The sequence below is a fragment of the Columba livia genome, chromosome 9, assembly GCF_036013475.1.
Source record: "Columba livia isolate bColLiv1 breed racing homer chromosome 9, bColLiv1.pat.W.v2, whole genome shotgun sequence".
Classification (NCBI taxonomy): Eukaryota; Metazoa; Chordata; class Aves; order Columbiformes; family Columbidae; genus Columba; species Columba livia.
The window spans coordinates 16,260,231-16,277,076 of NC_088610.1; the positions used below are offsets into that span (position 1 = coordinate 16,260,231).

Consider the following 16,846-nt stretch of genomic DNA (forward strand, 5'->3'; position numbering starts at 1 on the left):
GTGTGCCAGATGCAGGTGAATGGCAAACTGTAAATAAGACTCCATCTGGTCTATGGAGTTAGAATAGGGACAAGGCTTGGTGGTGTAGCAGTAGGTTCTGTAATAATGTTGAAGTTGAGCTGTGCAGCCTAAAGGCTGCTGGGCAGGACAGACTTGGAGTAGGTGATAACCTTTTGAGTACTTCCTGGGTCACTGTCGTGGTTGAGACAGACAAATGGCATAGACCAAATTCTTTCAGAATGAAAGTAGTAGATACCATTTATTGCTACAAGTGTGTTTTTATACAGTTTGACCAATTCACGTGTCTCTTCACTACTGGTTACAAATTACAGCGGTAACATCTCATTGGCTAATTTTGCTATCATCAATGTTACTCTGTTACTCCCTTCTCTGGCACAGGTGCACCTTTATCTCTGGATACTCCTTTACTCCCATCTTTCTCACGGGCAGGCTTTAGTATCTTCAAGGCTAATTTCTGTTCCCATGCCCTCCATCAGGGAATCCGTGGACTCACTGTAGTCCTTCACAGTCACTTGCATGACAATACTGAAATCAAGCTTCTAACTTGAAATTTGCCCTGGTCAACTCAACTGACTTTTTGTTCTTTACTGGCAATAAATGCCCCCTGCCCTAAGTTTGCCACATCTGTTAGCTTGGTCTTAACTTGACCACCTACCTACTAGCTTGTCTTCATTTTTGGCAGCATCACTGCTCAGTACTTCATGCAAGATTCTGTGCTTGCATTCAGGTTATCTTGCAGAAGGTAGAAGCTCCTTGTTCAAATTAATTCCCCTCTTCTGAAGAGACTGTTCTCCCTCAAGCTTGCCAGGCAGTATGTTGTGTGTGGCTGGTTGTGTGTCTTTGTTTTGTTTTGTTTTTTGTGTGTGTGTGTGATGTTAGTGAGCAGTTGAAAATGAAGGACAGATGAGACTGTCGCTTTTGACTGTTTTTGTTGGGAGTGTGCTAAAACCAGAAGAATTTACATAAATTCACACTACAAATAGAGTTTTGGTTAGAATTTAGCTGCTGGAAAATGTCTTCCTGTGGAGATACCAGTTGCTTTTGTTTAATTTAGAAAAGGAAAAAAGTGTTATTGCCATTGTTGCTAACAAGTTGGATTCACGCTTGTATTATTAGCACCAGGTAGCAAAATTGCATATTAAGACTTTCGTAGTGTAAACTTTACTGTCTGTCAGCTTGTCAGTAACAGTACATTTAGGGTTCCTGTAGATGTGGTCAAGCTCTTGCTATAATATCTGATGTGGCAGAGAAATTTTGCTGTGACACAACTGTACAAAGAATAAACTTTGAACACACCTGTTCTTTGCTTTTCTTTTTCTGATTGGTGTACTAAAAGGAAAAAATATCTGTCAACAAAAAGACACAAACTGGTTTGGTTTCCTGTGCCTAATGTTCGCTATGTTTATACGTGCCAGCTCTCTACATGGTATACAAGTCCTTCATGTTACTGAATTCTTTTACTGAACACAGATGGATTCTGAAGGTTCTGGGTTCTTATGCTTTTGATAATCTTTATTTGTGAGCAGAAAAGTTAGCTGCTGCAGAATTGACTAAATAACACACTGTTTAGCTGCTAAAAAAACCAAAACAAAACAGAGCAACTGAAGATGGGGAAATTACAGGTGTTGTAAACATGAAAATATTTTCTTGAAGTGTGGAGTCCTGGCATTCTGCCACTGAGAGAACATTCCCTTCCTTTGTTAATGAATTGAAGTCAAACCATATACTGGTTCAAAACTTATTTTGAACCAGTTTGAATGTGTTACAAATAGTGACATGGAAAGGTAACCAACTTGGTTTATTTGGAGAAGAACAACTTACTTAGTTGAATTCTTTTACAAGGACAGATTCTTTGAATTATCTATCCTTGTAAATAGATGTACGAAGAGATTGTTTTTATTATAAACTTTGTTGCTGATTCATCAAAAAATGAGAGGAATAGTTGCTGTTGACAACACGTTTAATTTCCAAAGATACAGAATGCTGAAATGAAATGCTTTCTATTTTTCTGAACTTTTTTTAAATTAATATCTAATATCTGAATGACCCTTGTGTACTTCTGTGAACCAAAATGCAGTCCAAGGAAAAGTGAGCACAGCTTGTAATACTTCTGTCCTTGATGAACATAAGAGAAACTAAGCAGTGAGGTGGCAGAACTGAAGAGGGATGCCTCAAGACAGCGTTATATTTGTTCCATGCAGCTCCTTTTTCTCCTCAGACTGCAGCTTCTGGTCTTCCAGAGGTAAGGAGTACAGGAGATAAAGGCTTTTAGAATTTTGACATCAGCTAGCTCCCTTAACCAGCTTTCAGGAATTTAATTAAGCTTTAGTCCTGTCCTGATTTCTCAGTGTACTAAAATAGTGATTCTCTCCTCAGTAATGAAATGGCACTGTGGATTCTTCTGTGCCATGAGCTGGAGACACTAGTTATGTAAACAGACCTGAGACACCTGAGGTCATATTGCTATCCTGTACAACCACGTACAGAATAGAACCAAGCAGCATTTTTTCAGTTCCTTTAGACTGTCCAAACGAACCTGAATGTTCTGCTGTCTAACTTCTGCAGATACTTTTTTTTTTTTTGGCTAATTTGTGGCCCTCCCCTCCATGCATAGGTGTCCCTTGGTTCTTGAGCTGTTAAAATTCTTGGGCAGTCAGTTGCACTGTTGGCTCATTATAAAGCCACCTGCCAGTGATAACCTGTGCTTCTCTATAGTTTTGAGTAGTGCCTCTTTTGCTATTTCTGTTTGACTTTCCACAGCCCAGAAGGACTCACTAAGGTTCTGGCTGTGGTGCGTAGGCCAATCCACTGTTTTCTTTCTAAACCAATGGTGGGTGCTTGGTGTCAGTCTTTATGGAACAAGGTTTAAGCTTTTTCTCAGGTCATTAAAGACAGTTTGCTTTTCTGCACCAGGCCCAGCAAAAGGTCTCTGCAGTCTCAGAATTCAACTTCAGCTGATCTGCTTGAAGCAGGGGAGGCTGTTTGGCTTCTTCAACTCAGAATGTTTTCCCACTTTCACAAAACTGTTCTTATCAATACTGGAACATATGATTGTGTATATTTAGATTTTTGCCTTAAACAATACTTGACCCCAGACTACATTGTATCTTGTGGTATCTTTTGCACAGATTTCTTCCAGTTCTTTCCCCAAACAGAAGTCAGTAGGTAAGGGTGCTACCTTACTGGGTTGGGGTTATGGCGTCTATAACCTCTTGGATCACACAGTCCTAACAACCTGGGCCACCGTCTAGTGAGCAGTGTTGTGCATTTTTTTCAGAGTTCTGAATTTTCAGTGTTTTTATCTCCTGTGGGAACTTGTAAATCTTCAATTGGAGGCAATGAGTATTCTAACTGCCAATTAGCAACGTAGTTCTCCCTAATTCTGAACCATGAGATCACAAGTGAAGATATTTTTAGCCCTTCTTCCTTTCTCTTCCATGCCAAGACTTTATCTTCCTAATCTTTGTCTATAGATCTTTATAGACATAAACATATAGATGCAGTCTGGAGAGTGTTAATCTGGTGGTTACATCCTTTCAAGTTCCTAGCAACTTGTTTTACTGATTCAGGGAAGGTGGCTTTCTGCATGGCCACTGTCTCAGCTAGAAGGCTGGGCAATGTCTGAGCTTTTGAAAGACTGTGTAAGGGAAAGCTGATGTTTTCCTAATGGAGCAAGGCACAAAGGTTGCCATCATCTTCTTATGACTTTCTGTTGTAAACTCAGTGGAACAGGGGTAACTCCTGTTCCTTTACGGACTGTTTTTTTTTATTTTTCTCCTGTGGAATACTTAGCTTGTGTGTATTTATGGTCTACTGGTGTTTGAGAAGTTTCCTGTGGTATTCATACGCCTTTTAATATATCAGGTAATTCTGAATGGTTAAGAAATGCTTCTACTCTAATCGGAGTAGCTGAAATAAAAAGAACTATTCCATTGTAAATGAATTTAAGAGTGTGCTGAAGCTCTTTTTTTTGTCAGCAGGTTGGAAAAAATCTGTCTCTGGTTAACGGCTTATGTATTGTCTAAAGTTACCTAGTGTGAAACTGGACATGTGAACTAGTCCTAATTCTATAATGTCTTCAGTGACTGGAATCCTTTGTTTGTAGCTTACATGCCCATTTTGCTTATTTCTACATCGTAGTCCAGGTTACTGGATTGTGTTTTTGAGGAAGCGAAGGGGAGGGAATGCTTCCTGAGCTATGTGTGATTGCGGTGAGGAACAGGGCCAAAGTTGTTTCTTTTCTTCTTGGAGAGGTTGTCCTTGGGGGGGATGCACACCTGTACATCTACATATCTACATTTACATCTACATATCAGGTTACTTGAGCTGACACCTACTGCATGACCTTTTTATCAAATGCTTCTGCTAAAAATACTTTTTTCTGATAGTCTGTTACTGTCTTCTCTGCGTGCCTTTACGCCTGGCCTGATGTTTTGATGTCATATTTAATTTGGCATATTTTTTCCCCTTTCTTCAGAGTGTCTCTCATGATTCATTTGCTTTTTTGCTATTTCTCAGAACTCAGAATGTGTTTTGTTGTCATGGTTTTAATTTGTCATGTCTCAGCAGAATGAGAGTGCTCTAATGTAATCTAAGGACTTGTGTTCAACAGGAGGTTGGACCAGATGATTTTGAGAGCTCCTTTCCAACCAAGGCTATTATAACGATTCTAACTTAACTCTTATATTGCAGTTGAACCCTGCATCAAAAAGGCATCAGATCTGAAGAGTTTGCTTCTGTATGCTGTTAAACTCTGTTAAACTCCCATCAATTATTAATGTCTTCTAAGAGAACTGACAAAAGTGATGCAGCTGTTTAAGTTTGTAGAAATTCTGTGGTGAAGGAGGTGTAGAAATATGTTTCTTTACCACCTAACGTGCTTGTTTTAAGAAGAAACTTCTTGATACCTGCTTTTCTGTCTTCCCAGCAATGATGTAATGTTACAATACTAGGAGGCTGTAAAATCTTGTTTGTCCTGAAGACTTCTATATGTACCTAATTTGCTCTAGTTAGCATGTATTTCTCTCTCTGTAGCTTTTAAAAATTTTTTTTCTTTAGCATTGGAGGGAGAGAATACAAGAAGAATACAGTCCAGCTAGATGTATGATTTGGTGAAATCTTGTATGGTTTCTGTATAAAAAGAAGTTGATCTGATAAGTCACCATGTGATTTTTACATCATTAGATGCAGTGCGGCAGGTAAGCCTCAGTGTACTGTAGCATCTTCACATCATGTTGACAACTTATGGCCATTAATGGGGAGAAGGTAGAGATGGAAGCAGATAAGAAAATAAGTGGTAACTTGCGCTATGTTGGAAGAAAAGCTTGTCATTCCTTAAGGCTAATGCTTTCATGCAGCTGAATAACCCAGGATTTGCATGAACACAGCTGAAATCTGTCTGCCTTGCAGCATCTTGCAGCTCATTGGACAATATATTTTTCCCTTGTTTGTGTATCGAAATTTGCTGTTGAGAAGAAGGGGGAGGGATGATGAGAGTTTGGGAGATCTTACAGAAAAGTTTTGTAGTAAAACTTGAGTAATTGTTGTACCCACTCCCTGAATTATTCCATGAACTATTTCTACAAGCAGAAGGGATGAGAGGCTGCTGAACTGAAAATACAAGCTTCTGCCTGCATGGAGCTTTGACATGGAATTTATGTTTGGAGGTGGGGACTGCAGTGGAACTGGGGAACTGGGCGGAGTGGATAATGATTGAGTTTAGAGAGTATAGTAAAAACTACTGTATCAAAATCAGCTGCACAAGACTCAGTTAAAAGCAACTAACTGAACTAAAAAGTCATCTTAATAATGAATTTGAGTCAGCTGGTGTAGTAGTAGAAGTGATGGAGAGCTTGCAAGTGCTTGCTTGCAAGGCAAGAACATAGGTGTGTATGTTTGCGGGTAAATGAGGATAACCTTGTGAGCAGTGAGCAAAAATGAGGTGCAGCTATGAGATCAGTTTAAAATGAAGTAATGTAGGTCCAAACCAAATCGGTAGTTACTGAACCATATGCAGTAGGTTCTGCAGTTTAGTTGAAATTTTATTATCAACTCTTAAATGTGTTGTATGCTTGTGTATTTAACTGACTAGGTATGTCACAGCTATCAAGTAAATTAACGTTACCTGCATTGCAATGAAGAAATACAAATCTGAAGTCTTAATGTTTTACAATAAGTACACTGCACTCTGGGTTCTGGCTGGCAAGATGTTCAACTTACTGGAAGAAAATGTTCTGAATTTACAAGGCATATAAACATCCTTCTGTCTCTTGCTTCTTCCCCCTTTTTGCCTAATACTGACTTCAGGGCACCAAGCCTTTGCAGTTTTGAGAAGCTGGCTTGCCGCAGTGCTGGCTTTTGGGCCAAGGTACAAAAGAGAAAGTATGCTGACCAGTGTACTTAACTCCAAGCAGATAACAGGCATTATAATGGAGTGTTATAGCAGAGGTGTTAGGCATATCCTTAAATATTCAGGAAACTGGATTGCAAGAGCACTTACTGTACTACCAAGGCTCTTGCAAAGAACATTAACTGCCCCAAAAAAGCCCCGATCAAAACCAAACAAGTTTCAGAGCTTATGCAAATAGATTAGGGAAGCCCTTTTCTTGTGAGAGTGTTCAATTCCATTTTTAACAGGGATTGTTACTGGTTTGCCTTGTATCCTGTTAGTGGCTCTGGAGCCTGCTGGAGTGCTTCGGTTTACTCATTCTCTTTTCTGTAGCCTACATCACAGTTCTGTGTCCTTCAGAGGTGCATTTGGGTGTTAAGTGAAAGCCAATGCAGGCTTGTTCTGTAGTTGTCTGTTTCCTCTGTTTGCTTCAAAGATATGGAAAAGTGTCAGTCATTTCCTGTTGGCTTTTCTGTCAGAAGAAAGGTAGAAGCTTCCCTGCAAGTCAACAGGTGTTTTTTGTATCTTGTGTTCCTCTGGAACCTCTCCAAGTAATATGTTTGCTATACGTTAGCTACAGTGTTTGTAAGAGGTATGTTAGGTCTGCAGAAATCAGTTCTAGTTGCTTTCCTGTATACTAACAAATCGTAATTGAACAGTGTTTACTGAAACTCAAGAATATTATTCAAGGTAACAATTATATGCCAGTGCTGTTAGATGTCTTCAGAAGATGTGTTGTGGGTTTATTTGAAATGCTGGTTTTTAGTATTTGTCTTCAATCTTAAGAGTCTGCTTATGAGGAGAGCATCTATGGGCCAGTGCTTTGGCATAATTACAGCTAGGAATATGGGGTTGTGAAACATTAAAATGGCTTGTTAACAGAAAACTTTATGCTAGAAGAGAACTTAAATTCTCAAATTGCAAAGCCTGTCAACTGGAGCATGGAAGTCTGATGTACAATTGTAGCTTTTCTTATTGTGTGTGTGGAGAAAATGTTCAATGTAGTTGAGGAAATGGTCTTAAAATGTGACAGGACTGCACTGGCATATTCAGCTAATCTACTGGGCTGTGCATCTCCTTTGAATTTAGGGAACCAGAGAGGGGGAACAATAAACCAGGTGCTGGGAGTGAGGCTTACAGGTGAAGGGACAAGTCTGAATGAGAACAGTTCTGTTTTAGGAAGCTCAGGGCTCTTGTCCTTTTAGCATGTGAAAGACAGTTGTGACCCACTAAAAAGGTCTTTCCTATTGGACTAACTGGGCACATGGTATTGTGTGGCTTGCAATGAGACTTTAGTTCATGTTTTGTTGTTAAAGTTCATAGCCGGAGCATGAAGCAGCATTATATTTAAAAGCAAACTGGGAGTCATATGGTAACACGCTGCACAGTAAGAAACACAAGGTTGAGAATTTTCAATATAGAAGTTAACTCTGGACATCGTCTTGATTTGACAGATGCCTTCCAGTGTAAAACAGCTGCCACTTCATTCTTCTACACAGCTGAAAATATCATGTGCATGACAACACACTGCTGCATAACTCTGAAGCACAGACTACTTAAAGTGTCTGGCTGACCCAGACAGATCAACTTCAAAGTTTCACCCCACAGCACCAGGATTGTCTGTGTGATGTTTTCATGGAGGGGCGCATGTCATGGCCCTAGGTGGGGAGGCATGTGGCTGACCTAACAGAGCTCTAGAGTGCGCACTGCTCCTTACAGAATAAAACCTGCTGGAATGTATGTCCTTCTTGTAGTTACTATGGGGTTATGCAGTAGATCTATGGCATAGTACGACTGATAGTTTGGTTGACCTTTCTACAGGAGAGAACACTACTTCCACCTTTCAGAAAATGCACCAACTGTGCTTCCATGCTGATGTTTATGAAGAGATTTTTATTTTTTTCATTTGATGTATGAATACAAAGAAATAAAGAGAGAATGCATGGTGGCATTTAACAATGCCTGTGATTGACTCCAGCTAGACCCCTTAGCGCTGGAGCCGTGTTCAGCCTGATTAATGTTCCTGGGCCTGCACCTGCGGTGGGCTCTGCACAGAACACTACTGCTTATACTTTCCTCAGCCTGACCGATCTGGCTTCTGGCTGCACCAGCAAGCTGGAATAAATACCATCCATAGCAGGCTTCTTCTGTTCCATTGTCAATTCTTTTGTGCTCGAAAATAGAAGACGTTGTAGACTGAAAGTGTCAGTTATTACTTAAAAGCTTTAAATCTTTCTGTTAGTGGGAGTATTTGCTGTGATTAAGGAGTAAGGGTAAGAGAAATAATCATGAAGAGGGAAAGCTCAGCTTCTGAGGAGTAGGGTTAACAGATTTCTCAACTTCCCAGTCAAGACTTCTAGCCATGAGGTTTATTAAACAACTGTTTTTTGTGAGATTGTGTATTGATTGCTCTACTTATATTCTTTCAAGTTCATAAGTGTAAGGTAAAGACAAAGATTTGTTAATTGTCTTTCTGCTTTTGCTGTCTGCTGCTGTGTTGGACCTCTTAGTGAAAAGAACAGAAGAACTTTCAAAAGATGCTTTCAGTTCCTGTGTTGTGGGGTCTAGGATGGGGTGCAATTCTTCTGCTTAATTTGTATTATTTTTAATTTCTAGAGTTTATTTAACATATTTTTGGTATGCTAACTGGGAGACTAAATCTGAGCTGGTAGGATCCTGATCACTAACTTGTGCTGTGCAGGATTCTTGATTGCATGCATGTTCATTTTGGCATGTGTTAGATATTTGAGGTAATGGTTTATGTTATAACAATTTATGTGCCTGGTTTCCTGTGGCCTACAGTAATTCCCCCCCGCCCCTTTTGTTTACTTCCGTAGGGTCTTTCAGAGTAGACAGTTACAGTGAAGTATTGTCTGGCTTTACTGACAATTCCAGGTCTTGAGAGTTATTTTGTTTATTGGGGGCATTTGAATTTGAACCGAACCTTAGTTATCTGCAACTTTTTCCTGGAAGGTTTCTTGCGTACTGTGCTATAGATTTAATAGATACTGAATCAGCATATAGACTATTGTGTTCTTAAACTTTGGTTATTTTTCTACTTGTGGCTTTTTTCACCTGCAAATACCATAGTGTGTGCATGTTTTGTGTGTTGTTGTTGTGTGGTGGTGGTGGTGTTTTTTGTTTTTTTTTAACCAGATTCCATGCAATTGGAAGCAGTAAAACTAGATTTGCTGTTTATAGTCCTGTTACTGTGCCCTATGTATAGGAATACCAACTTAGCGCATGATAACAAAAGTTACCTCTCTTTGCAGGGGAGCTAAGTGAGGCTTGATCTTGAAATGCCTCTCTTTCTAATGGCTGCAGCTGGGTTTTATGGTAGTCTTCCATAAATAACTATCAAAAGAGTATCTGTAGACCTCTAGCAGTCACAAAGCCATTCCAAAAGTAGTAATACAAAGCCATAATATTTTTTTAATAATTGTGTATGCTCATTAATTCTTCTGTCTCAAATACCTTTTTCCACTAATTAAACTTGTTTATATAGCTAGGTCTCTTTTCCTGAATTACTATGTATCTTTCATTACACAAATAGGAGTTGCAAAAATCTGATTAGAGAAAGAAGCTGTTTTAAAACAACAATAGTTAAGTTACTTCTGTGATCTTGTGGAAACTGCCGCTTACTCCTGAAACTGGCTTTGTCATCTCCTAAACTGAGAGTTAAAATAATGAAATACTGTTGCTTTCTATCAAGCATTGAGTTTTGCTAGTTAGTGTGTTCTTCCTTAATGTTGATAAATACAGGTTCTCCTAAATTGCATGTGTTTTGTCTCCTTAAAGTAATTATAGAAGCCTGCCAGAAAACATGCATGGCATCACAGAAGAGATTGGGTTGGAAGGAACCTTTGAAGGTCATCTGGTCCAACAGGTCATCTCTGTACTATGTGTACTGAAAACTGGCTGCTCTGTTTTAAGGATCTAAATGCTCTTGAGAAGAAACTTGGTCCGTGTGCCCTTTAACTAAAAATTGTCAGGTTTTTGTCTTAAGTTTTTGCTTAAACAATAGTATTTTAAATTTGCTTCTTGAGGCATGGCTGCGAGTCTTCATGTCACGTGTCTTATGACTGTGTCTCTTTTGTTTTTCAGTGAATGATAGTGTCTAGAAAGGGTATGTCCCTTCAGGAGAGAGGTGCCAATGTCCAACCGGCCTAATAACAATCCAGGGGGGTCACTGCGACGTTCACAGAGGAACACTGCTGGGGCCCAGCCACAAGACGACGCAGTAGGAGGAAGGTATGACTATTGTCTATGAGTGTGTTTTAATGTATAAAAGCAAAATTGTTGTGACTTAGAGAATGAGGTTTTCCACCCTACAATCCAAGCACTGAAACTTGCATTAAGTCTTTTTGCCCTTGAAATTCTATCTGTACTGTTATTGCATGGGGTGAAAACATAGATAACTCACTATCATGCCTGTTCAGCTAGAATAGCTGTAGTGGATCTATGAGGAAAAAGTGCAATGGAGTTGTAATCCGCAAATCACAGGTAGTAACAAATTCCTTCTCTTTCTTCCTTCCCTGATAACAAAAATATGTGGAGGGGTAAACAAGGAGACTGTGAATCTGGGAAAATCCATGTCTGTATTAGAGATGACTGAATAACTGGCACCTTTCTGTTCCCTTCCACTGCATGTTAATCCTGTGCAGCTTATGAGTAATTCAAGAATGAGTTTTGTCATCATTAGTGAGTGAGTGGGCTAGGTTATATTTGTTGTGTAAGTGGTTGCCTCGGCAGTGCAGAACAGAGAAGATCCTTGAAACTTTTCTGTGGGTGCTGACTCTAATTATTGCTGTGTCCTTTAAGGAGTTGAGAGTCTTCAGTCTGAGTGATTGAGGCCTGTATGGATAAGTCTTAATTTAATTTTGTTAAGATACTTGTCTAATGAACAAAGGTTATAGTATCATGGTAGGCAGTATCTCTCTCTATTCTGCTTCATCAGAGGCTATATTGGTGCAGTTATTTGGATGTCTATATCTTGGGCTTTGCTTTTTTGCTGTAAGAGTATTAAAGTATTTTGGGTCAGTGGCACAAAATATGCAGTTTTTTACTCGGAAAGAACTGGGCAATAATGTATAGTGAAGATGAAGTGTAGTTCTTACTAGCATGTAGTCTGACTGTGAACAAGGTCACTGAATGAATGAAGGAGGCTAGCTGTTCTTTGAAGGAAGTTGGGGGGAATAATTGAATCTGTAGAATGTAGCTTAATTTCTTCTAAACCACTTTCTTCTGTACAAATAGAAAAGCAGATGATAAACATAAGGCTTCTGTCCTGGGTTCCTGTAACATAAGGAGGGGGAGGTTGCTGCCTTCTGTAGCTGATTATTTTGCAAGTTAGCACTGATTTTGGAGAATCCTTATTTCTTCAACTGAGGCATGGTGAACCTCTCATTCCGGTCTGTGTTCTCCCTACATCTGAATGGATATTTAAGTTGGATATTGCGCCACCACCTCTTCTTTTACACTGACCTTGACATGGGGTGAATAACCTGCTCCTTAGACTAAAAAACTAGAGGCAAGTTATTTGGGCATGGGGTTGGGGATTGTTTTTTTAGATATCTACAATGAGTTAGACAAATGGAAGAATTTTAGGGGTAGCACTATTTTCTTATGAGAAAGTTACTTACATGGGTTCTGGTGCTTTGAGGTCTGTTACTTGTGCTATCACACAATGATTCAAGGTGCAGCTTATCTTAAATGACTGGACCTCATCCACCCTTTACTAAGTCTGTGTCGGTCAGACTTCAAGAGCAAGAGTATATTTCACTGCTGAACTGTGTTAGACCTTTATCAGAACCAAAGTTCTTTGCTTAAGTAAGGAGGATGGAAGCTTATTATACAGTCCTCTTTGAAAATGTGGACTCTGTAGAACAGGATCTTTCCTGCCTTTCCATCTCTGAACAAGCATCGAAAAACCCCTCACAACCAAATAAACCTTCTCTTACGTTAGTTTTTGGGGATACTTGAGACACTTAGCTTATTTTGTTCTTTCTCACACTTGTCATTCATAACTTGAAACTCTTTAATTTCAGCTGTAAAATGACTTAAGTAAAATGAACAAACTGTGAGAAGACCAGTTTCAACGATATGTTCATATTGTCCAAATAAGTATGAAATTACGATGCATCTGTGTTAAAATATTAAGTTGAGAGTGTTCTTGTGAAGCAAATCTGTCATCCTCACCTGCTGTGCTTTGGCTGACATCGTGACATGGCCGTGGAGCACTTGAACTGAATCTTTTGAATGAAACTAAAGTGGAAGTTGTGCTCTAGGAGAGCAGTTCATGTGTCCTGGTCACTTGTGGTTGTAATCTGGTCTCCTTCGAAGTAGAGATCATGGAAATGCATGCATGGTGGATGTTGGTCCTTAATGGCAAGTATCCCACTTCAGAAATTTTCTTCTATTGATCTGCACTACTTGTTGATGTAGTTGTACAGGTAGTATGAGATTTTATTCAGCCACTCTTAGATCCATGTGTTTCTTGAAAAAAAAACAAACCAAACCCAATAGACAAACACAACCCTGAAAATCCCCCACAAAACAAAAACTAATATTGTACAAGGAATTAAGCATTAATGTGAGCCTGTAGGAGGTTCTTGCTTCATGGCTAAAATTAGCCACAAAGTTTATAAGCAAACTTAAGGGCCACACCTTTTGAAATGCTGGAGAAGGTTACTTCACTTTGGTCATAGATATGCGATCATAGCCCTTTAAGCAAGGACAAGTTTCAATACTGTCTGAACTTGTGTACTTGATTACCTTTGTGCATTGTATAAATAGCTTTCTAAATGCTGGAAATGCAGCAGCTGTTTCTTAAAGCTTTCTTGTGGCTAAGGTGCACGCATTTTGAAAATACAAAACTTGGAGAGTTTGCAGTTTGTCGCTTGTACTGTAATTTCAGACTTAGTACAGTCCGCTAATGTAACGTGGGTGGTTGTATAACATTGGTAGTATAGCCAAACAGCTTTGTAATAGCCTCTCTTGTGCTCTGACTGGAGTGAACCCTTGAACAGACTGCAGTTGAGGCAGGTGTTAGAAAGGAGAGGCTAGAGAATGATAGCACTTCCAAGGTGAAATGCTATGCGTGTCTTTCTATAGTCTTTGGCGCTTTTGTAGCTTAAAGGTATTTAAATAAAACTTTACTGGTTTAACTTGCTGAATGGCTACTGTCCACTTGTATGAAGACTTGGGGAATTCTGAACTTCTCTCTGGTCTAATATGTAAAACATGGTGTCTAATACTGGCAGATTTGTCTTAACCTGGAAGCAGCAATGCAAACCCATTTTCTTCTGGAGTGGGCCTATTTGATGTCATCCTAATAACATCAATACTTGCAGTCAAAATGAATGGAGGAAGCCTTTGTTTTTTGCTGGAGTTTTACCAGCAATTTCATACTCAACACAGTAACTTGATATGAGCTTTAAGTGTTTGATTTTTTTTTTTAAGTTACATTTGTTTAAAACAACCCAAAACCCCCAAACAACAAAATAAAACCTCAAACCAAGCAAACAAACAAAAAATCCAAATGGTGCTAGGCTCATAGACTGTGTAGAAAGACGGCTGTGGCACGAATTGGAAGTCAACTTAGTATTTATGTGGTGTGCTTTTAACTCTAAAAGAAGCAAGTGATGTGTGTTTGCAAACAGGTATATAAACTGGTGAACTGTCCTCCCCTCCATGTATGCACAGAGCCAAATCAGCCTTGGTGAAGTTAGACTAATGTTTTTTCACTTTCTGTTGTCAGTAGTGATGTTGAAAAGGTTTTGTGCTTTGAATGACTTTCTGGTCTTATGGATATTATAGTTCTTACTGGCCTTACTGAACTACCTCTTCCAGCACTTTCCATGGAAGGGTGACTCTTTGCAGGTTTGTAAGGAAGCAATAATGATACTGAAGCTTCCCATTGCAGCAGTAAACCCAAGAGGAGTGGGAAGCAGATGCATCATTGAGAGCACTTTTTCCCTGTGTGGTGAAGAATTGTGCCCTTGTGGCTTAAGTTCCCAGTGATGCCATAGTAGTTACTTTGAATGGGAGCGATTTGGAAGTGATATGGTGAGGCACACAATAAGATATTTTTGCAAAGTGGTACAGTTGCCTGTTCCTTTCAGTTGAAGCAATGCTTCAGTATATTGGTATGGAGTAATGGAAGTGGTGCTGTGTACTAGACCTATTTACTAGTGGTGCAAAGATGTTTAATTTTTTTTAGTGGCATGAAATGACAGTGGCACTTATTTTTTTAATCTGCATATTGTCACTATTCTGAAGTCTTTAGGAACAGCAGTGTTTAAGTAGGATAGCAATTAGACATAAATGACTGCTATGCTGTGTATGAAAGTATGACACTTTATAGAAATTTTAAGTTTTCAGACTATAATATATACATGATCTTATGCATTTGGGATTGGAGGCAAAGAGATCCTTGTTAGCTGCATAGAGAACATGGTATAAGCAGAATCTGGAAAACATTAAACACTGACTTTTTTCAAATACTAAAGCAAAAAAGAATGCTTTTGTCAGTTATACTGCTTCTGTTCTGAACAGGATTTGTTTTCGGACCAGTCTTGATAATATGTTAACTGTTAACATCTTGCCCCAAGACTTGTGTAAAAACTAAACTAAACGTTTGAATTGGTGGGGACAACAGGTAGAGTATTTCTGAGGAGGGAAAGTAGGGGTTTTTTTTTTACACAGTTTATTTAATCTGTGCTATTGCCTTTTTTTAATCTCACTTTTGACAGAAGTAAAAGGGTGTTTAGTTTTTTAGACTTCATATTTGGAAGCATTTAATACATTTAATATCTCACTCAGCTGCTGAGGAACATGACTTAGATGAAACACCTTGTTTGTTAACTAAGTTCAAAAGGTATGTTGTGTGTATTGTTTTGTGTGGGGGTTTTTTGTATATGCACAGGGTAACTCTTTGAGGACAGGTTCTAGTTGGTTCTTTATTTTGGTTTTGCTAAGAAGAGGGGAAATGCTGGCAGTTTCCAGGAGACAGTTTACAGAAACACTGCAAACTAGATGGTGCCTCACTTGTCAACTTCTGTATGTGTGTTGTATGTGTGTTACTCCAAACTGAGTGTCTACCTGGGGATTAGAATGTGTAGCAGCAGACAGCTTTGCCCAGTTGAGTGAGGCCTTGGAGTGGGTTATGAAATGGTCTTTAACAACAAAGCTCACAAAAAAGCCCAAGCAGACAAACTAAATAAAAACAACACTTGAAGGTGCAGCAAGAGTCTTCCTAAGCTTGCCCCTGCAAATGGAAATGGAGAAACACAAGCTCATAAATACCTTATGTCTTTTTGTCATTAATGAGGAATTTAGCATCTCAAAGTACTTGTTTCTAGAATATTTGTTTAGATGAAGCTTTTAAATGAATGATACTTCAATCAAGAAGAATGAAGATCTTGTAACTGCCTCATCCTGCCATGAGGATGGAGCCAGGCTCTTCTCGGTGGCAAACAATGATAGGACAAGGGGTAATGGGATCAAGCTGGAACACAAGAGGTTCCACTTAAATTTGAGAAAAGCTTTTTCTCAGTGAGGGTGACAGACACTGGAACAGGCTGCCCAGGGGGGTTGTGGAGTCTCCTTCTCTGGAGACATTCAAAACCCGCCTGGACATGTTCCTGTGCGACCTCACCTGGGCGTTCCTGCTCCAGCAGGGGGATTGGACTAGATGATCTCTTGAGGTCCCTTCCAATCCCAAACATACTGTGATACTGTGAAGTTATGATTTAAAAGCCTTGAATTATGGGCAAAAGCACAGGTAGTTTACAGCCTTTAACAACAAACAAATCTTCCAGCTGCCCATGCACTTAGTTCTCCAAGCATTACCTTTTTTGTTTCTAGCTCATCAGACTGTTCTGACTACCTTTGTATGTAAGTTAACTTTTAACAAGACCTTAAGCAAGCTATTGCAAACTGAATATAAACTGGGACAATGATACTTGTTAGTTGATGTATGGTTAAATTTCTTTTAATTTAATCCTGCAGTCTCTCCAAGCTGTCATTTTGCTTGCCATCTTATAAGGGGAGTTAATGTTACGTTCCTTTTAACTGACACGCTACTGCATGTACAGTTGCTATTGTCTTGTGTACTTTCTGTTTGCAACACATGCAAGGTGAATGATTAAACTCGAAGAATGGGAAGTGAGAGCACAGTAGGTCTTTAAAAGTAAAATTTAAAAAAATCCTCATCGGTTTTGCCTCCCCTCTTGTTATGTTCCTAGTGTAACATTTCTCCTCTGGCTATGAGTGCTATTTCGACTGATAGTTTGATGGATAAAGTAAATAAAGCAAATGCAAATATTCTGCACAATACAGTATTCACCATCCCTGGGATATAGTTGTAGCTTTACTGGTCCACATAAATTGAACATTAGTGTGAAATTATGTTTGTAACATTTGTAAGAACATGAA

General features: G+C 39.1%; 1 protein-coding gene across 14 annotated transcripts in view; it reads left to right on the forward strand.

The window, feature by feature from the left end:
- Positions 1–16,846, forward strand: part of TRIP12 (thyroid hormone receptor interactor 12) — a 78,128-nt gene that overhangs the window by 16,483 nt on the left and 44,799 nt on the right. For all 14 annotated transcript variants that reach the window (XM_065072969.1, XM_065072965.1, XM_065072962.1 and 11 more), the window contains one exon: positions 10,514–10,660. In XM_065072969.1, coding sequence (XP_064929041.1) covers positions 10,563–10,660 — 98 coding nt within the window. In that variant the 5' untranslated portion in view covers positions 10,514–10,562. The remainder of the gene's footprint in view (positions 1–10,513; positions 10,661–16,846) is intronic.